Below are 21,640 nucleotides of genomic sequence, written 5' to 3'. Positions count from 1 at the left end.
ATCTTCTCATCTCTCTCTTTCCATACTCTCCCTCTCATATCCTCTCCCATCCTTACACAGAATACTCTTTTAGGATATTTCATTAGACTCTTGGAGACTATAGAACTTTACACTATTTCACATACATACATGAGCCCTGAACCCAGGTGGCTTCCATGCTAAAAGTATATTTTACCACCATTTCCACCCATCAAAAAGAACTTTTTCGAATCTTTAAACCAGCTTCCCTAGGTTTCTGAGCTTATCCTGTATAAGAGGTCTGAGTATTCTTACCCCATGGGACAAGACTGCCCCAGTTTTAAATCCTGATACTACCTAGTAACTGTTCACCTTAGACAATATAATAACTCCCTCTGCCCCTGTTTCTTGTAACATAATAGTGCCAATCCATGAGCACTAGTTTCACCTTGGGGTCTCAAGACATTTTCCCATAGGAAGCACTCAGGAAATTGTGTTTATCTTATCACTAAGTGCTTTGCTATAGGAAAATGACTTAAGATTTGAGAGGAGATTCTGGTTCATGGACCTGCAGTTAAACCCCCTCTATCTCTCTCCTCCTTCTTATTTGGAGATGAGTGAATTTTCATCCTACACTTTTCTCTAAAGAACTACAAAGTAGACTTCTTTCATTTAAATGTAGCTTCATGTGAGGAACAGAGGAAGGAAGGCAGCCAAGTGTACCCCTAGCTTCCTTGCTATGATCCTCAAAGACAAGTATTAATTCCATTTCACTGGCTAGGTTCACATTGCCCAAGGCCACAGGATTAGGAATTGGCAGAAGATGAATTAAAACCTAGGTCTGTGTTACTCTTGCACCCATGCTCTTCTACGTCACATCCCCATATTCTGAAAGGTAGTTAGTTGAAGACTTTTCTTTTTTCTTTTTTTTTTTTAATTTGTTTAAGTAATCTCTACACCCAACAAGGGGCTCGAGGTCACCACCCCAAGATGAAGAGCCACATGCTCTTCCGACTGAGCCAACCAGGTGCCCCGAAGACTTTACATTTTTATGTGTCTTTTTAAGCTAACAGTGTTTGCATGCAAAATATATTCTTAAGGTATCTGGATATGTCCTTTAAAGAAAAAGAGTGATAAATTATATACGTCCCAGCAGAAGTCACCACTGTAAGGACTTTCTATTGCTGGTTTGGTTCTGGGCTTTTCAGTGTTCAAGAACACTGCAAGTGCATTTGGCAATTGAAAAGAGGTCAAATACACTTTCATAGTCATAGTTTAACTTATGTTAGAGTCCATAGTTCAATATTAACATAACTGACTAACTGAAATAGGTAATAAGCTTAATACCTAACTACCACTGACCTAAAACCAGATTATCCTCATCGTTCAACCTCTGCATGTTTTAAAAACCCACCAGTGATGACAGTGGAAAGAAATAAAATAAAATATGCGAACCGTCATTGTGCTCTTGGAGGAAAAAAAACCAAACTCAACTTTTTTTTCTAGAAAGCCTTCTAGATCTGAGCCCAAAGTATATGATATACACCATCCATACATGGCAAATTTGCATCCCAAGGTCTGTCTTAATCCAAAGTAAGCAGGAGAACAATACGCATCAATTCTTCAGAATAAAGAGGCATTAACAGCATCAGAAGTGGCAAAATATTATCTGGTGGCTGTGTGAAGCAGTTAGGGGCGGGACCTCCAGCCACAGGAATCAGTGGAAATAGACAATGGTCTCCTTGCTGTAGTTTCATTACTCGAAAAAAAGTTTTTACCCGAAAGTTTCCTATGAAACAGGGCTTCCAATTAATTAGTATCTGCACAGTGCTTTATCTTTCAGAGGTCTTTATAATTAGGAATTATTATCCCTTTAAATAAAGACTCCTTTGTGTTCCCAAGTAAACGGGTTCCAAGAGTTAAAGGCTGAATGAGGCCCCAACCCAGAGCAAACCCTTTGTTGTGATCACATTTCTCCAGGTCCAGATTATTCAACAGTGGCTCATTTTCCTTTAGCAAATGTCCGTACAAGTTTCCCGAAGAGGTTTTGAGCCTCAGGGAAGCTACTGATTAACGGGCATTTAATCTCACATAATTAATAGAACACAAGAAAGTATCTAAATGTTCTCTTTTTCATTACACAGATTCCACAAAGCAAGCATATAGTCTTATGCTCAGGCACCTTTTTCTATTTTCTGTTATTCCTCCCAAAAGTCTCCATCAAATGCCTGAATTAGAGTGTTTAGTTCATAGCTATCAATTGGAATTCATGGGGCTTCATAAACTATCCTCATATCAAGAGGAAAAAAAAATTGACTTAAATGTTCGTTCTTAACTGTCCTCCAGCAAATCTATGAAGGACACAGACTAGAAACCAAAACCATTTCCAGAGTCACCACAATGAGTCCTTGGGTTGTTTTTTTTTGGGGGGGGGGTTGTTTTTTTGTTTGTTTGTTTGTTTATAGGAAGGTACAAGAGAATGCAATATTGCTCATATAAAGTTGAATCTGTCATTTAGGCAGCTCCCAACAAATAAAAATGGTTCTCTCTTCCTCTTTCTCTCTTGTGATTATACGTGGAAAAAAGAACTCTAATCTCTGACATGCAGCAAATAGTTACATTAATTTTTTTTCTTTTCCATTTTGCAGGAGTAAAAATAATGTGCTGGGGGGAGACAAAAATCAATTTTGCCTGGATCTTTGAGTCCTATCCCACCTGCTGCAAATCTTTGGTATTGGTCTGCAAGACCCCAGAGGACAGTGATACTAAAGGAAGACCAGGAGTGAGATCTAATCTCCAGGACATTCCTGGATATCAGAAAGGCAAGAAAGTGTTTGCACTAGGAGTCATTTTCCTCCAGTATCTCTGAGCAGCAATTCTCATTGATAAGTGCCTATAAACAGAGATCAGGAGATAATGCTTTCAAGGGAATGAAAGATTAGACCTGCATTTTGGATCCAGCCCAAGCTTGAATGCTCATAAAAGCAGGCAGGGATCAGGGAGTTCATTAAAATGAGATACAAAGTCCTGAAAGCAGAAGTCTCTTCAATAACATAATACTTAATTTAAGTCAGAGGTGATTGATTTGGGTTTCGCACGATGATGAAGCTCATGAAAATATCTATCAGAAGTTTGAATGAATTCACTTTGTGACTTGGAATGAGCAAAAATTTTTAAGATCAGATCAAAGAACAAAAGGATCAATTACACGAAAAAGAGAAGGATTGTGACTGCTTTTTGAGAAAACAGTGTGTTAACAGATGACAAGGAAATGACAAAATTACTGCACTCAGTTTTGCTGGAAAGAATAAAATGGTTATTGTTACAAGGGAATGGGAGAACAAGATAGCAGAGACATTAGTAAGAAAGCAAGTAATTGTTCTTAACTCCAGTGAGATTATACCGCTGTGTATTGAAAAAATTTGTTCATGTTATAACAGAATAAACTTTTTTACCTTTTAATAATCACAGAATATAGAAGACCAACCAAAAAAATGGGGAAAGATAATGTCTAGAGTGTTTTTTTTAAGTGATTTTAAGGAACTATACAAAAGTAGGTTTGATGTTGATCTGCCATAAATTTCTAGATTTGATTTTTTTAAAGATTTATTTATTTAAGAGAGAGAGCACAAGTGGATGACAGGGCAAAGGGAGAGAGAGAAGCTCAAGCAGACTCCATGTTGAGCATGGAGCCTGACAAGGAGCTCAGTCTCACAACCCTAAGATCATGACCTGAGTCTAAACCAAGAGTCGGAGGCTTAACAGACTGTGCCACCCAAGTGCCCCAGACTTGATTATTTTAAAAGCTGATGTGTCAGCCACTATAGCTTTAATAACCAATACTCTTACAGTTTGATGGCAACATGGAGGTGTTGGGATGCTTAACTCAACTTAGTAAGGAAAAGGAAGTTTTCTTGGAGAGGGTGATGGCTGAGCTGAGCAGGAGGATGCTGTAGACAAGCCACTTGACAGAGTAGGTTGGAAGAGAAGATAGGAGATGTGTGATGATTGTGGTAAGGGGCCTCATGGCTAATTGAGGAAAGGCAGTGAGAGTTAACTATGTGGAGAAAACCACAGTTTAGTCTCTCATCTTGTTATGGTTAACATTTTCCATAGCACTTGAATGAAGACATCCTTACTAAAGCTATCAGCTCACTTCTCTAATGAATGGGTGTGGCATGCGCTCACGGGTATGGTGGGGCAGCCCTCTTCTGCTTAAGGCTCTTCAACAGCAGCCCCTTCAGTGCTCTGACTCTCACTAACCCATGCTCTCTATGGAAGCCACCAGGGCCTTCTGGTTCCTCAGGGACTCCAGAGAAAGACTTTCTTTATGGGGTAAGAGTTGAGGACGCACAAGCTTTTCTTCATCTAAATAAATAGCTACACATCATTAAATAAGAGCTATATATTGCTCCAAGGAGTACCTATTGCTGCTAATACTGGTAATTAATCATGGATGCTCTTAACTATGCGATGTTTCAGTCCTTCAAAAATGTATTTAATGAAAGAAAGAAAGAAAGAAGGAAAGAAGAAAGAAAGAAGGAAAGAAGAAAGAAAAGAAAGAAAGAAAGAGAAAGAAAAAGAAAGAAAGAAAGAAAAGAAAGAAAAAAGAAAAAAGAAAGAAAGAAAGAAAAGAAAGAAAAAAGAAAGAAAGAAAGAAAGAAAAGAAAGAAAAAAGAAAAAAGAAAGAAAGAAAGAAAGAAAAAAGAAAGGAAAGAGAAAAGAAAAGAGAAACATTACCTGTAACTCCCTGCTGTATTTTCACATGTGGCTCCATTCTGGCATCCCAAGGGTGTTCCTGAGTAAATCTCACATTCATTCACATCAACTGAGCACAGAGGACCCTGCATTCATATAAAGAACAAAGTCAGGTGCTATGGGTCACAGAAGCATCTGGGGCCAATATTCCTATGATATGCTCAAGGATTTATATATGCACAATAAAGAAGTCTTCAGTTAAGTGAGATACAATCACACTAATACTAATATCCAGTTATCCTTCCTCTTGAACTCAGATTTGGCCTAAGGGAGCCAAAGAGCTCTTGGTAAAATCACGCCAATCACACAAGAAGAATCCTTATACTAACTAATCCTCATGTTACTATGAGGCTATGCCTGGGAATAGTTACTTAATTTTTTTAATGCGCATGTTCAGGAACATTTTCACCATTAATGGAAAAGGGCAAGAAAATTTACATGGCTACGTCAAGATTCATTTAGTACTTTTAGCGCTGAACAATTTAAATTGACGCTAGCCTAGATATCGTGCCCTTCCACGTAGTTATGCAGTCAAGGGGGTTGACTCCTTAAGATGGCTCAGTGGGTTATGCAGTCATGCTTGCCATTGTTTGGATTTTGGCATACATGGTGTAATTCATCCTGATCTGGGAGACCGCAGAATTCTAGAAATTTTGGATGGAGAATCAAATATATCCGAATGATTCCAAAGAAACCGCTGATGCTGACTCATTGTCATTTTTAACCAAAGACCAAGTGACTTACCTTCCACTGGGAGGGACAGATACAGTAAAAGGAATCATGGAGATTGAGGCAAGTTCCCCCATTTTGGCAGGGATTGCTGCTGCAGACCTTGCTGTCAACCGTCTGAAACAAAGACAGGGCAGTCAGCAAGACCATCGTACTTTCAGCAGGCAGCAAAGGAAGGCATGTTTCAGGGCAGGGGCACATGTGAAACTACATTTTACTCCTGGCCAAGGGAGGGTCCTCCTCCAGACTTTAAATCCATTACTGAAAGTTCTTCTTCAAATCAACTCTCCCATGGAAAAAACAAAGTGTTTTACATGATCAGTCCTATGCATTTTCCTTCACCAGGGATGAGGCACAAGGGGAGAAGATACTCTATTTTTTGGAAAAGCATTGTTCACCTCAGAAAGAGACGCTGGTGGACAAGAGTGAAGATTTCAGGTTGGGAATAATAATGGGCATGCCTATTGTACTAAGAAAACAAAGTGGGAATTCCGGTTCTTTGGTTGCTATTCTTCTCTTGGGTCCTTCCAGATAAGCATTTGAAATCTGATCATCTTTTGCTGCCACCCCTCCTCCTGTGGGTTAAGATGACTGAACTCTTTTCACTCCAAGTCAGTCCCTTTGTCCGAGATGTGGGCTTAAATACACCCTCTACTCCCGCGCTCACATGACTACTTTCAGACCAGAGTCACGAACAGACCTGCCTTTGTCTAAACAACCTGGGGAATCTCACCATATGTCAGCTACTAGTTCCAATCTCATAAGGTTTGTAATGCCTTTGGGGGGCAGAAAACTTTAGAGAAGAGGAGTGGTTATGCAAGAAAAGTTATTTTATTAACTTCACCTATTCGTAGCCTAATTCTCTGTGTCAAAAATTAAAATAGGGCTAAAAAATAAAATTAAAAAAAAATTAAAATTAAAATAGGGGCAAATTATTCATGACTTTTTTTTTTTTTATCCAGTGACTCACAAAGACAGTCATGTCTGTTCCCTTCATTTTACAGATGAAACAGAGCCAGAGGGTAGCCAACTAACTGACTAAGCACCATTTCTTGCCAAACCCATCTCTCCCCTCCTTTGTCAAAAGCAAGGTGACCTCGCATGTGGGGGTCTCTTTCTGGACTCTGTTTTCTTCCATGATCCCATCTATCTTTGTGCCCTGTACCACAAATAGGCCTGTTCATCAGAGGACACGATTATGGAAATTAACCACAAACTCATTAGAAGTCCTCTGGCACACAGGGGCGCCTGTGTGGCTCAGTCGTTAAGCGTCTGCCTTCGGCTCAGGTCATGATCCCAGGGCCCTGGAATCGAGCTCCACATCGGGCTCCCTGCTCTGCGGGAAGCCTGCTTCTCCCTCTCCCACTCCCCCTGCTTGTGTTCCCTCTCTCGCTGTGTCTCTCTCTGTCAAATAAATAAATAAAATCTTTAAAAAAAAAAAAAAAGAAGAAGAAGAAGAAGTTCTCTGGCACACAAAAGCAACGTTGTCTGGTGCTTTAAAACTTGAAAGCCTATGGAGCCCCAGCAGGAAATGGAATCAGTAAGCAATCAGAGGAAGATATTGGGAAATGATGGTGCCTATAGTACCAGAGAGCACTTGCCCTATTGGAATGCATAAAAGGCACTTATATCCAAAATCATTAAAAAATTCTTCCTGGGGGGTGGGGGGAGGGAGAGTCTGGGGTCATCTGACCATGGTCTCCAGCTTCTGACCTCTGGTAGCAATAATGAAACACTCTAGGAGACTGGAGGTTATAGTACTGTGCCGTGCTCCAGAGGTATGATTCTTTGCACATTTTCATTCATTCAACTACTCCCTGAAAAAGATAAAGGCTGAGGAGCAATTTATTATCAAAGGCAGGAAAGGGCATATATACATGAATTTGCTCACCAAGTTTAAAACACCAAAATGGAGGACCATACTTGAAGCATAATCACAACAGATCCAGAATATGAGAACAGGGATTTTCAGCCTGGAATCTCCTAATTTTTATTCAGAAATTTTAATATGGGGACATTCTGTGCATTTCTCTGGGTAAAAGGTTATAGCTTCCATGAAAACCTTAAAAACATCAGCCAACTTCAAAACAGATGAGAGGTCTAAAATTACAAGGACAAGTTTATAAGCGTGTACTTATAAAGTTATGGAAGGTTTACTCTAAGAGACCTCTCAAATTTAATTACCAGCAAATGTACTTTTAAGGAATTTTGAAATATTTTGTGGGACGCCTGGCTGGCTCAGTCTGTTAAGTGTCTGCCTTCAGCTCAGGTCATGATCCCAGGGTCCTAGGATCAAGCCCTGTATCGGGCTCCCTGCTCAGTGAGGAGTCTGCTTCTCCCTCTCCCTCTGCCTGCCGCTCCCCCTGCTTGTGCTCTCTCTCTCTCTCTCTCTCTCCCACTCTCTATTTCTGTCATATGTCAAATAAATAAATAAATAAATACTTAAAAAAAATATTTTTGTGAATACCCCAAGCCTTTGAGTTTAATGTAGAAGATGCATGGCCTTTCTTTTTTCTTTTTTTTTTAAGATTTATTTATTTATTTTAGGAAGGGGATGGGGAGAGACAGAGGGAGAGGGAAAGAATCCTCAAGCAGACTGCCCACTGAGCACAGAGCCCGACGTGGGGCTTGATCCCAGAACCCCGAGATCATGACCTGAGCCAAAATCAAGTCAACTCTACTGACTGAGCCACCCAGGCACCCTGATGCATGGCCTTTCAATACTCAGTCCTAGATGCCAGAATCAGCAAGTTGGGGGGTCACTAGCTGACAGGTTTAGTTCACATGCTTCACAAGCCCAATGACCTGGGACTGGTTACTTTATCTGAGACTCAGGTTCCTCATCCGTATCTTGGGAAGCATGAACTGTGCTGAGAATTAAATTATAGGAAAAAGCGAAGTCCTTGGTATGGATTATCCATCTACCTTAAGAATGCAAGCCCCATCAATGATTCTAGTGTATTTTCAGTGAAAGATGTCAGATAAGTAGTAGTTATGGGACCTACCTGCTGTAAGCTTTGAAATTTTCTCTCCATATCCACAAGCTAAGTAGTAGGGAAGAGAAAGCATCAGTTAGCATTTCATATGTGATATTGCCCCTTGGCATATTTTCCTAAAATTTCCCCTCTGCTGGGGACTCACTTTGCCTGTTGATTCCTTTTTTACTGCTTTTTCCCTCCTCATTCCTCTTCCCTTCAGGCTCCCCTTCCTTCCTACTCCCTTCCATCATATAGATTTTTTTTTTTTTAAGGCGTTGATAAGTTGACTCATTGCTTCTCTACACACAGCAACTCTGGAATTTTCATAAATGACAGTGGTTCACCCACTTCACCAATAAGAAGGTTCTATCAGAACGTGGGCAAGACCTACTTATGCAATAAGCTCTTGTCACAGCATTACAACCTTCTGCCCATCACTACCTCTGCATCCCCTATTAGGCCTATGTCATCTAACTGAAAAGTCCATAATTACAATGCTAAATTTCTAAAGAGGATGAAAAGTTACTATGTCTTCTGCAAAATGGTTACTTACAAAGTTGAATTAGGAAAACCCATTTGTGCTAACGATGCGGATGTCAGACTTACCTTAGAATTCAGCTGATGGATTTGACTGGAAATATTTTGAGGTAGACCGACTGCACTCCTTTTTAAATCTATAATATCATCTTTGTTTCTCTGGATCTAATTTCAAAAAGGTAAAGGAGGAGGAGAAAGCTAGTGAAAAAGTCATGCGTCTGTTATAGATACAAAATATTTTTTAAAGTCGAGTCCTGTTCTTTTTTAAGCACCAAGATCTTGCCCATTATTGTAAAAATCAACACAATGCCATGTATAATAAACATCGGACTAAAATAGCCATGGCATAATTCTCTTCGCCCTTTTCAGTAACAACACATCAAGCTACTTTCCATTTGCATTTTTTCTCATAACAGTTGGGAGTGCTCGTTGAGAGGCCTGGCCTGGAGACCGACTGCTTGGGGTTTAGATCCTGGCTCAGCCATTTCCTGGGGGTCCTTGGGCGAGCTGTTGTACTGCTGCATGTTTCCTTTACCTCCCTTACAAACAGGGTGATAATAAAGCCAAGCTCACGGGACAATTGTGGGGGTTCGATGGGATAACGCACAGCAAGTGTGGAGCACACTGGATAGCCCCTAGGAAGCTCTAAATAATGCTAGCTTCTAACATTACAACTGATACACCAGTGTGATACCGGAACTAATGGACACTGAAAACACTCAGGAAGGCAGGAGAATAATTGGCCAAACCTGTTCTCTGGCACAAGTAAACTGGTCACATTTCATCTTTCTCTGGCCCCTCTCCTTCCTTCTCCTCTTGGGAAGGAGTCCCAATATGACCCTGGGGCCCTTCTTTGGGTTAGATGGATTAGAGGACATAAGCCCCCACCACGAGCCACTTCCCACTAGAACTTCTCCTTCTGCCCATCATTAACCCTGGGGCATTGTTCTTTATAGGACTTTCCTCACCTCCAGTTAGGTTCCCCGGGCTAAAGATTTAAGGTATGGATTCATATAGACCTCTTGAATTAAATGACTCTAAATGGATATACAAAATTACTTCAATATATTTCCATTGTATTACCTGATGTAAACATTCACCAAGGTCTTCCTCATTTAATTTGATTTTTCCCAGGGATCCAGTTCTGAATTCAATGTTCTGAGCAGACCCAGCAAGAAACACTAAATTTCCCCTCTCTGCAGCCATCCGAGGCCTATATAAGTCAAACCAGAGGATGCATCAATGATGAGCACATGTAATTTTTAAACAACGTTTCTCACTGAATATCTGTAGACTGCTTACACCTTCGCTCTGTGGTCAGCTCAACCAAATTCTCCCTGCTAATCTGCCCTTTCTTCCCTGCAGATTTCCTAGAGATGGCTCCTAGTAATTGCATACTCGCCTTATTTGCAAAATGGTCAGTGAATAATTTAAGTAGAAGATAATCCCCTACATCAATCTAAATGTTCTTCCCTATCTATCTTCAACATCATTGTTTTCTTGAAGAAAAATTACACCTTTGCTTCTCTGGCTATTTGTGGAAACTAATGACCATCTGCCCTCGACCCTCAGCAGCAATAATCCGTATGTCTACTTACTGCTGGAGCTCAGTACTTCTCTTCTGTCTCTGCAGCTCAAGTTCACCAGTTCCACCATTTGATTCAGCAAATGTCAACAAAATAACCAAACTCCAAAGAAAAGATGATAACATGTTCCTCAGCCACCCTCCTCCGTTGTCAGGAAGAAGGAAGCCCTCCAGCCGAGTGTGGGATTTGAGAGAAAGCAAATCAGGCAGATGTACTTTGGCCTGTGAAATATCCTGCAACTTTTCAGTTCGCTCTTCTTTGCCCTTGACGGCTATGTTATTTTTCCTTCCCAAGGGGTGTAAATGATCTTAGATCTTCAACTTGTGAGAGGTCAAAATCTACCTTTAAGTGATGCACAACTTAATCATTACCTCTCTGACCTTTGAAATAGTAACAAACTGCTTTGGAAACATCCACGAAAACAATCCTTGCTTAAGAAGTAGCCACCTTTCAGCAAATGATACTAGAAAAACTGGATACTCACATGCAAAAAAAAAAAAAAGAAAAGAAAAGAAAAAGAATCTGGACCTTACTTTACACCACATACAAAAAAATTAACTCAAAATGAACCAAATATCTAAAAATGGGAGCTAACACTCTTTAGAAGAAAACAAAGGAGGAAAGGCTTGTGACAGTGCACTTGGCAATGATTTTTTGGATATGACACCAAAAGCATCGGCAACAATAACAAAATAACGGATACATTGGACGATTTGCAAATGAAAAAACGTTTGTATACCAAAAGACACCATCAACACAGTGAAAGACAACTCAGAGAATGCGAAAAAAATTCACTAATTATATATATGATAAGAGGTTAATATCCAGAATACATAAAGAACTCCCATAACTCACCAACAATAAAAAAAAGAGCCCCTTTTTAACGTGGGCAAAGAAAATAGGCATTTTTCCAAAGAAGATGTACAAATTGCCAAAAAACACATGAAAAGATGCTCATCTTCACTATTCATTAGGAAAACAAATCAAAACCACAATGAGATACCACTTCACACCCATTAGGATGGCTACTATCAAAACAAACAAACAAAACCCAGAAAAGAACAGGTGTTGGTGAGGATGTGGAGAAACTGGAGCCCTTGTGTACTCTTTGTGAGAAAGTAAAATGTTGCAGCCGTTACAAAACAGTATGGCAGTTCCTTAAAAAATTAAGCAGAATTGCCATGGGATCCAGCAATTGCACATCTGGATATATACCCAAGAGACCTGAAAAAAAGAGACTCAGATAGGTATTTGTACAACCATGTTCACAGCAGCATTATTCACAATCGCCAAAATATGGAACCAATCCCAATGTCCATTGACAGATATGAATGGATAAACAAAATATGTTACATGCATACAGTGGAATATTATTCAGCCTTAACATGGAAATTCTGGCACCTGCTACAACATGGATAAACCTTGAAGACATTATGCTGAGTGAAATAAGTCAGACACAAAAGGCCAAATACTGTATGCTTCCACTTATATGAAGAACCTAAAGTAGTCAAACTCACAGAGACAGAAGGTAGCATTGGTTTCCTGGGCTGGGGGAAGGGAGAATAGGGAGTTCTTGTTTAATGAACAAGAGGTTCACTTCGGAGAGATGAAAAAAGTTCCGGAGATGAATGGTGGTGACGGTTACACAACAACGAGAAAGGAAAGTATGTAATCCCACCGACCATTAAAAATGTTTAAAATTAGAGACACCTGCATCGCTCATTAGGTTAAGCGTCAAACTCTTGGTTTCAGCTCAGATCGTGAGCCTCGCGTTGGGCTCCATGCTCAGCGTGGAGTTGGCTTAGGATCTCTCTCCCTCTCTCTCTCTCTCCCTCTGCCCCTCCCCTTGTTCTCTAAATAAATAAATAAATACATACATACATACGTACATAAAAACTTTTAAAAAACGACTAAAATTATAAATTTTATGTTAGGTATAGTTTACAATTAAAAAAAATTGAAACCAGAGTTAGAAAGATGGGATGGGAACTAGTTGCTATGGGAAACCCTTTGAAGAAATAAAAGGATGCTTTGCATGTAGACTCATTGTTTTCAAAGATTTAGAAAAAATAGGCTGTGAAAAACTTGGAAGTGCCATCAAAAATTTTAGAGAGTATCTACATAAAATTACCCCCTTAAATAAAGCAGTACAGTTTGATATGGAGAAATATAACACCATTTTACACATGTTCTATTAAAAAATAGCAAGAAAAATAGCTGGCAAGTTGCTGTTTACTTGAGGTGATACTGAGGTTAAGTAATGAGGTTTTTTTGTTATGTTGTTGTCTGTTTTAAGAAATGGGCATAATGCAATAAATGGTATCTCCAGATGAATATATTTCTTTAAACTTACAGTTGCCCAAGTTTTGTTTAAGAGCTTAACAACCTGGGGTGGGGATGGGGGAAAAGCTTGACATGGTGAACTATTTGTCAACTTAGAACTGGACGAAATAGGATGGGGTAGAATCTTCCAACACAAAGGACAATTCTATCCCTCTGAGCTATGACCATAACTATTTTCATGATTATACTTTCTTAAGGTATATGAATGTACTCAGCAAATCTTTTTGTGCAGTAGAAGAGGTCTCCAGCGTGATCTCAATAAGAACTTCCTGTTTTACTAATGTGCTTATTATTAAACAAAGTAGAGATAATTTCTTTGCTCCTAATCTAGGCATACAATTCTTAATTGTCCCTCACATTAGAAAAAAAAAAAAAAACAAGAAAGAAATATCCTTTCAAGGTCTAACTGACTTTTGGTGAGTTGAGGAATTTTACCTCCAGCTCACCTACTCAACTCTAGCTGACATCAATAGACAAGTCAGGCCGTGTGCTTATGATGACTTGGTGGAAGCAATATAAAAATCAATTGCTGTTTCCATGGCATTATCATGAATTCTGTTTATCTGCCTTATTTGGAATTTCTTCAGCAAAGAGAAATTTAAAAAGTCTTAGAATCCATGACCTTCAGACTTTGAAGGTGAATAATCACCCATCTTCCCGCCCCCAAGGTAAACTTTCTACTGACCTGAAACCCTGTCTTTCATTGACTAGCAAATCTCCCATTTCCTCCCTAATCCAGAATGCATTCCACAAATATCCTGCGTGTGCCCTTTCCGTATTAGCCCTTTACGCTGCAAAATGGCAGGAATACAAATGAAATACACTGTAGATTTTTCCCTTCGAAGTCATGTCTAGGGGACACCACATGGTTGAAGGGTTATGAACATGGAGTCTGAAGCTCATGCATCCGGGTTCAAACTCCAGCTCCATCACTTCCTAACCCTGTGGCCCTATTTTTTCATCAGCAGAAAGATAATAACAGCACTGAAGGTGTATACAATGTTTAGCACATTTGGTCTCTGGCACATAAGTGCCCACTAAATAGAAACTCTTATTACCATGTGAATAAATATCATAATACTTCTCCTTCCTCTCCCACCACTTGGGTTTGGGTTCCTTAAAGCAAGAAATGATAAAAGAATTCACAGTTGATTTTGAAATCTTGGGTACAAGGAAAATCAGTGGGGTCTCATCTCTCCTCTTTTGGAAGAGGATTCCAGAACATAGACATGTACTGGGGACTTTGAGTGAGCTATATGCAATCAGGGTGGTATCCCTCCCTCCAGATCTGTGTGTCAGTGAGCTGCTAATCAACAACTCATGACTTCTGCTCCCAGTCCTGCCTCATGCTCTCACTTCCCTACCTCTCCCCACGGCTCCACAGCAAAGCTCAGAGAAGTCTCAGCTCCCTTCTCTCCGGCCTTTGCCCCTTACAAAACCACCAGCCTGCAGTTGTAAGAACCAGAACTGTCTTCTCCTTTCTTCTTCCTTTAACTTCTCCAAGATGTCTTTGTAAAACCTCTGCTCTTTCTGTGTCATATCCACTTCACCTCCTTTTTCTAGTCTGAATCCTGAATCCTCACCCTTCTTAATAATTACCAGCACAATGCACAAATGAAAATCCTGTGGCCATCAAAAATGTACATGGGAGGAAATCCCAATATACCAGAATTTCACATGAGGAAAACTGCTGGTTAAGAAGGGATCACTGTAGTCAAAACACTGATAAGGACACAAGAGAAGAAAGAAAATAAAGAAAAAAAGGAAAACACTGATAAGGAATAGAATTAACTCTGCCTCAGAGGAGCAATGGCTTCCCTGGAGACCAGCAGCGTCCTACAGAACGAATACTTCTCCAGGCAAAGTAGAGGGATTGGGAATTCCAGAGAAAATGGCGCACGTGAAGCTTTCCAGTTAGAAAAGAAGTCCACATGGCCCAAGCAGTGCGTGTTTGTGGGAAATGAAATTTCTAAAATAGACAAGAAGTCAGATCCAGAAGGACCTTGAAATGTGATTGTAATGAGCTTAGGTTTTATTTTAAATAATAGAGAATTATGAGAGTATTGTAGGCAGGAGATTAACATGGTCATGTTTGTGTCCGACAAGCATTCCTGCAGAGCCCAAGCTCAGACCCAGAGTTGGTAAGGAGGCTGGACTACAGTGAAAGAGATGTGAACTGGGACGCTCCTTCCTCTCCCCCGTGAAGGCAGTGGCAGAGAGAGCAGGAAACAGGAAATGGTGAGAAATATTCAGGAAATGGGATCTACCAAAGTATTTGGGCAGTTAAAGGGGGGATGGGTTGATGTTCAGGTTCCTTGTTTGAGAAAATGGAAGGATAGAGGTGGTGATAATTGAATAAGAGAGACTAATCAGGGGAATGAGGTTTGGGGGAAAAAACCCTGAGTTCAGATTTGGCTCCAGAGATCTGAGGGTCACTGACCACCCACTGCAGCCTCACGGCCTCACTCTCGAGTGGTTTAGTCATCGATGATGGGTGCAGGGAAGGTCTGAGATGGCCCAAACTACAGCCTTGCTGCTTACTCAAAGTGTGGTCCACAGACCCAGCACAGGCGTCATGCGGGAGTTTGTCAGAAATGTAAGAATCTCAGGTTCATTCTCGAACTCACTGAATCTGAATCTGCATTTTACAAAGACCCTCCTTCCCTGCCCCAGGGTGGGAGAGCATCTTCACTCAGGAAGAGAGGCATATGGTTGCCACGGTCTGCATCCCTATTTCCATTTCTCTATTTTTCTGAGATTGATCTATTTTTTCATAGCTTTCTTTTCTGTTTTCTACTTCCTTATCTTCTTTGGTTCTACCGTATGAAAAGTTCTTCGTATTTATCTTTTAGGTTTTTCATTTAAAAAACTTTCCTATTTTTAAGTTCCAAAACGTTTTCTTGTTCTCATTTCATGGTTGTAACATCCCCTGTTATTCAAAAAATATTAGAGTTGCTTTTTGAAGCTTTCTTCTGTTTACTGCATGGTCTCTGCTTTCTCTAAGCTCTTTTTCTCCTATTTGCTTGTTGGTTCTTTCTATTCCATGTTCGTGGCTTTCCTCAAATACCTATTGATCCTTAGGGGTTCATTTACATTTAAGAAGAAAACATTAAAGACTGGATGATAAGCTCTGTGTGCGTGGATGGTTATGAACATAGTAAGTTTTATCATGGGGTTACAGAAGGGCAACCTGGCAGTTTCACTGGGGAACCCCAAATGTTCATTTTTGAAGGTATTTCTCCCCTGGGGACGTTCACTTTCTTCAGAAAATAGGCCTCTAGTTTTCGACCTGGATGAGAAAAATTTGCTGGGTATTTTATTACTAAGTATATAGACTTTATTTAGGCCCTAGTTTTCCATCTTCCCACCAAATTCTTGGAGAGTGCCTCAACACTATCAGATTTAGTATAAATCTGATAACTGTTACTTTATATACTGAGGCTCATTTCTCATTCCCACTAGCTTCCTCCAAATTCCACTGTTTTATAGTCTTAATAAACATTTATTGCAGATATTATGACATCCTTAACATTGAGGAAAATTCAAAAGAAGTAAAGACCATGACATTCTGTGGATTGCAATCAAGTTATACGTACTTGTGAAGAGCTGTAATAGCACATCATAAAGATGGATATGACAACATGGGACCAATGTGCCATCAGGAAAACAGCATGTACCAAACTGAAAAAGAGGTCCTCAACCCAGTCTGGGTAGACTTTAGACACAGTGGCTCTGTAAGTCCAGGAGGGTCATTCTGGAGAAAGGTGGTTGGGTCACATCGGGGGCACTGATTGAGGGCCTTCAGTGGCAGGTTGAAGAATTTTGATTGGACCTGCTCTTATATCTTGAGTGAGATAAACCTGGTGGGCTATTTCTGGTAGGCCAGCTGGACTTACCTGATGAAGGGACTGGATCAGTGTGGGAGTAAGGAGAGGGTGGAAAAGCAGAGGTGTTTTGGAGGAAGAACATCAAGATTCTCACACCCTGTATCTAGCTCCCATCTCTTTTTTAAAGCTCCCCCAATCTGGCTTTGGGGCTTTCCTTGGTCCCTTTTAATTTTCATATCAGTTTAAAGGAGAACACTCTAGAATTAATCTGCGTTTTTAGCCATTAATGGAAACATTGGTGAATATAATGATCTCTTATAACCTTTATGACACTAAGCTCATTCTCTTTTTCAGGGACATAACATTGCTTAAAAGGTACATTTACATATGCTAGTTTTGTGATTTCCGACAAAATTTTGAGGCAATACAATATCGTTCCAATTGTCTGTTCACTTTTCATGAAGGATTACATAAAATAATTACGGAAATTGGTGTAAGTTTAAAACCATTCATTTGCTCATTTTACGGAAATGCATTACCTCCTAGGAAATTAGCACATCCACTACTGCGATGAACTGATCTCTGTGAATGCAGTGTGGTCTTGACTGAGGGAACATAATCCAGGCATTTGTTCTCCATGCTCATTACAACAATGATTGCAATTATCCTTGAGCAGAATGGAAAAGAATTATGAGTTAACCATTACCATTTGAATAATTGAGGTTTGGCAGAGATTTTCCTGAGAAGGTAGATTTGTACATTATTGAGAGTTTGGAGGACTTTTCTGGGATTTTTTTTTTTTTCAGATTTTTTTTAAAGTATGATAATCCCTACATAAACAGAGAGAATATAATCAGAAAGTTCATATTCAGAGGAAGGACTGTAATACAGGACTAGGGTTTCAGATAAGGAGCACTGGGTTGCTAAGGGCACATGCAGACACACACGTACCATCTACATGTTAAACTCATGTCACAGATTCTAGAAAACATAAAATATGGACTGGGGGCTCTTGTGTCATTGTGGGACAGGGACTGGTCCAGGATAGGGCACATACCAGAGGAAACATAAATTGCTAGACTCCGAAATTAATGGCTCCGCAAGCCAGTGAGGAAACACAGCACAGCCTTCTCTACCTCCAAAAGCTCTTGATACCAGGATTTCAGCACTTCCACCGGATTCATCTGAGCTTAATTTCTATGGAGCTGTGAGGCAGTGAAGTTGAGGTTATCTTTGGGGAGTGCCATGGGTAAACCCTCCTGACACTCCTTTGCAAGGTAACCTAAAAACAAAATAAGTTTTCGACCTGGAGACTCCTGGAATTCCCTGAATAAGGCAATGAAGTGCACGATTCAGAACACGGTGATTCATACCACAGTCAAAGGAAAACGCCAGAATGCACTAACACTGAATGTGAGGGGCTGAGAAGTGTAGGTGGCAAACAATAGCAACTTGTAGTGGACCGCATCTTTTGAAAAGGGAGAAATGCATTTCTGTAACAATATTTTGCGTATGATAGAGGAAGAGAGCAAGTGAGGTGAGCCTGTCCCCACTGAGCAGGGGCGGGGGGAGGGGAGAAGAGTTTAGGGATATTTGGCACACTACAGAACTCTGCCTCTTGTATTTTTAATTGGGAAGCTACAGACAGGAGCAGCACACAGAAGCATCTTTATCTGGCAATGGGAGGCTTTGCTTCATTGATGTGATTTATGATGGGAGGAGTGTTCTCACAAGGCTGATGCCTTACAAAGCACCATCATTCCCAGGGGATCCGTTAATTGAAGTGCCACACAGATCTGTGGGAAGATAGAAGGTGTTGTCATCAGGGCAGGAAGAAGGATGAGATGACCTCAGCTCTCGCTCTTTTTCAGTGCCCTTATTCCAAGATCTGTAAAAACCGAAGCCTTTGTCCCTTTGCATTTTTTTTTATATAGGAGCTCGGGCTATATTATTACAGAAGTCCTGCTAAATCAAGCTTCGTCAAAAACTCCTAGACTATGTTTATAGGAGGCATAAACAATCCCGTAGGCATTACACACAATTCTGGTATTAAATACTTTTCCCCATAAAACCTAATGTGTTTTTCTTCTTTAAGTTGACTGATAGAATTATTCCAACAATTCCCCAAGTCGTCAAAGACCATAATGATTCGGCTACAAAACTCAGCATGCTCATATTCAAGTCAGATTAACTGGACAATTATTTATTAAGTACCCACCTTTTGTCAGCCTCTGAGAGAGGTGCTGAGCAGACAGAACTGGGTAAGATGCAGCCTCTGTCTTGAGGGGAAAACGTCTGGGGAGGAGACTGTATTACATGCCATCAGAATGCAAAGGAAGCAGTGACTTTGAAGATAGTTTAAAATAATCAGACTCCATGGTAGAGACTTGGAATAGAATATTAGTTTTGAATGAAAGAATGTTTTAATGATAAAAGAAATGTAACTGTACTATATTCAATTTGCAGAGTATAAACAAGAAAACTTAGAATTACTCTAAAGTAACCCTTATCTATTATTTTATTCCAATCTACTTACAGATGAATAATTTCAGTTATAATCATAGGATATACATGTATACAATTATGTCTCCTCCTCTCTATTTTCACATGAACCTAATTCAATGTCACCACCTAGTCTCCTTGACAATAATTATATTGTTATATACAATAAAGTTTATATACTCATATATTATTCATATACCAAATTTATAACACCATAAATTTCATCCTACTTAAGTGTACAATTAAATGCTTTTTAGTATTTTCAGAGCTTACCACCATCACCACTAATCCCAGAACATTCCCATCACCTCAAAAAGAAATTCTGTACCTCTCAATTCCCCTCTTTCCCCTTCCTCTGGAAATCACTGATCAACCTTGCCTATTCTGGACATTTCATATAAAATGAAATTATGTAATCTGTGCTCTTTTGCGTCTGGCTTCTCTCACTTAGCATCGTTTCCAAGGTCCATCCATGTTTTAGCATGTGTCAGGACTTCATTCCTTTTTATGGCTGAATCCAGTGTACAGATATATACACTTTGTTTTCTTGTTCGTCAGTTGGTAAACATAATAGTCCTTTCCACTTTTCGGCCATTATGAATAATGCTGCTGTGAACATTCATGTACAAGTCTGTGTGTGGATATATGTTTTCAATTCTCTTGGGCACACACCTAAGAGTAGAATTGCTGGGTCATATGGTAACTCAAGTTTTTGAGGAACTGCCAAACTGTTTTTCAAAGGGGCTGCATCACTGCATAGCATTTTGATTGGTTTCCTAATCACTTATTTCACTATTGTCTCACTGAAGGACATTTAATATGCTTCCAGTTTTTCTATGTTTCATATTTTCATTTCTATAACCTTTTGTCCTTTTGAATTATATCATCATGGTATATTTCCCTTGTGGCTCTTGTTTGTACCATCATGTTTACATTTTTTTTTAAGATTTTATTTATTTGTTTGACAGAGAGACACAGAGCGAGAGAGGGAACACAAGCAGTTGGAGAAGGAGAGGGAGAAGCAGGCTTTCCGCTGAGCAGGGAGCCCGATGCAGGGCTCGATCCCAGGACCCTGCGATCGTGACCTGAGCCGAAGGCAGACGCTTTAACAACTGAGCCACCCAGGCGCCCCCATCATGTTTACTTTCAACCCACCTGCATTATTTAATTTGAAGTGAGTTTCTTGTAAATAGCATGTAATTAAATAATGTTTTTCACCCACTCTGCCAATATCTGTATTTTAATTAGTGTATTTTCATCAATTATATTTAAGATAATTATTGATGTGATAGAGCTTGTGTGTGTACCATTTAGTCGTTTGTTTTCTGCTTGTTTCCTCCACTCCTCCGTCTTGTTCCCCTTTTCTTGCCTTCCAACTTGATTTATTTATAGAGTTTTGAGTGCATTTCTTTGTATAGTTTTTGCAGTGGTTGCTCTGGGTATTACAATATACATTTATGACTTATCACAGTCTCCTGGTATCAGCATTTTACCACTTCACAGGAAAAGAAGTTGCACTTCCATTTAGGTCCCTTTACCTTCCCTACTTTTAAATATCATTGTCTTGAGCATCAGATGAAATTACAATTTTGGTCTCAATCATCAAATGGGATTCATGAAAGTCACGAGGACCCTGTTTATTGTATGCATCCCTAATTCTATTCTTTCCATTGTTCTTCCTTTCTGATGCTCCAAGATGCCTTTTATCATTTCATTTCTGTTTGAGGAACTTCCATTAGGCATTCTTTTGGAGTAGGTTTGCTAGCAACACACACTTTCAGTTTTGCTTCATTTGAAAATATCACTATTTCTCCTTCAGTCCTGCAGGATAGTTTGGAGTAGTACAGAATTTGCAATTAACAGTTCTTTTCTTTCAGCCCTTGAAAATGTTGTGCCATACCTTTCTGGCCCCCGTGGTTTCTGATGAAAATCTGCTGTCATTTAAATTGTGCTCCCCTCTAAGATTGTGTCATTTTCTCTGGCTGCTTTTGATGTCTTTTTCTTTGTTTTTAATTTTCATATTTAATTATGATGTATCTTTTGGATATCCTATTTGTGGTTCACTCAGCTTTTTGAACCTGCATGATTGTATCTTTTGCTAAATGTAAAACGTTTCCATCCATTATTTTTTTTCTATTAAGATTTTATTTATTTGAGAGAGAGAGAATGAGAGATAGAGAGCACGAGAGGGAAGAGGGTCAGAGGGAGAAGCAGACTCCCCGCTGAGCAGGGAGCCCGATGCGGGACTCGATCCCAGGACTCCAGGATCATGACCTGAGCCGAAGGCAGTCGTCCAACCAACTGAGCCACCCAGGCGCCCTCCATCCGTTATTTCTTTGCATATTCTCCCGGCTCTATTCTATTTTTCTCCTCTACTTCTGGGACTTCAAATACATGAATATTGGCACTCTTGTTATTGTCC

General features: G+C 39.8%; 1 protein-coding gene across 1 annotated transcript in view; it reads right to left on the bottom strand.

The window, feature by feature from the left end:
- Nucleotides 1-10,737, bottom strand: part of CUBN (cubilin) — a 265,132-nt gene extending 254,395 nt beyond the window's left edge. Inside the window, exons 1-6 of the mRNA XM_027595548.2 lie at nt 10,559-10,737; nt 10,044-10,173; nt 9,030-9,125; nt 8,451-8,489; nt 5,461-5,562; nt 4,699-4,802 (exon numbers count right to left, since the gene is read on the bottom strand). Coding sequence (XP_027451349.2) covers nt 4,699-4,802; nt 5,461-5,562; nt 8,451-8,489; nt 9,030-9,125; nt 10,044-10,173; nt 10,559-10,671 — 584 coding nt within the window. The 5' untranslated portion in view covers nt 10,672-10,737. The remainder of the gene's footprint in view (nt 1-4,698; nt 4,803-5,460; nt 5,563-8,450; nt 8,490-9,029; nt 9,126-10,043; nt 10,174-10,558) is intronic.
- Nucleotides 10,738-21,640: the final 10,903 nt, after the last annotated feature.

The sequence above is a fragment of the Zalophus californianus genome, chromosome 9 (assembly GCF_009762305.2).
Source record: "Zalophus californianus isolate mZalCal1 chromosome 9, mZalCal1.pri.v2, whole genome shotgun sequence".
In the NCBI taxonomy this organism is placed as follows: Eukaryota; Metazoa; Chordata; class Mammalia; order Carnivora; family Otariidae; genus Zalophus; species Zalophus californianus.
Note: the sequence above shows the minus strand (reverse complement) of the source record. Positions and strands in the feature narration are given on the sequence as shown.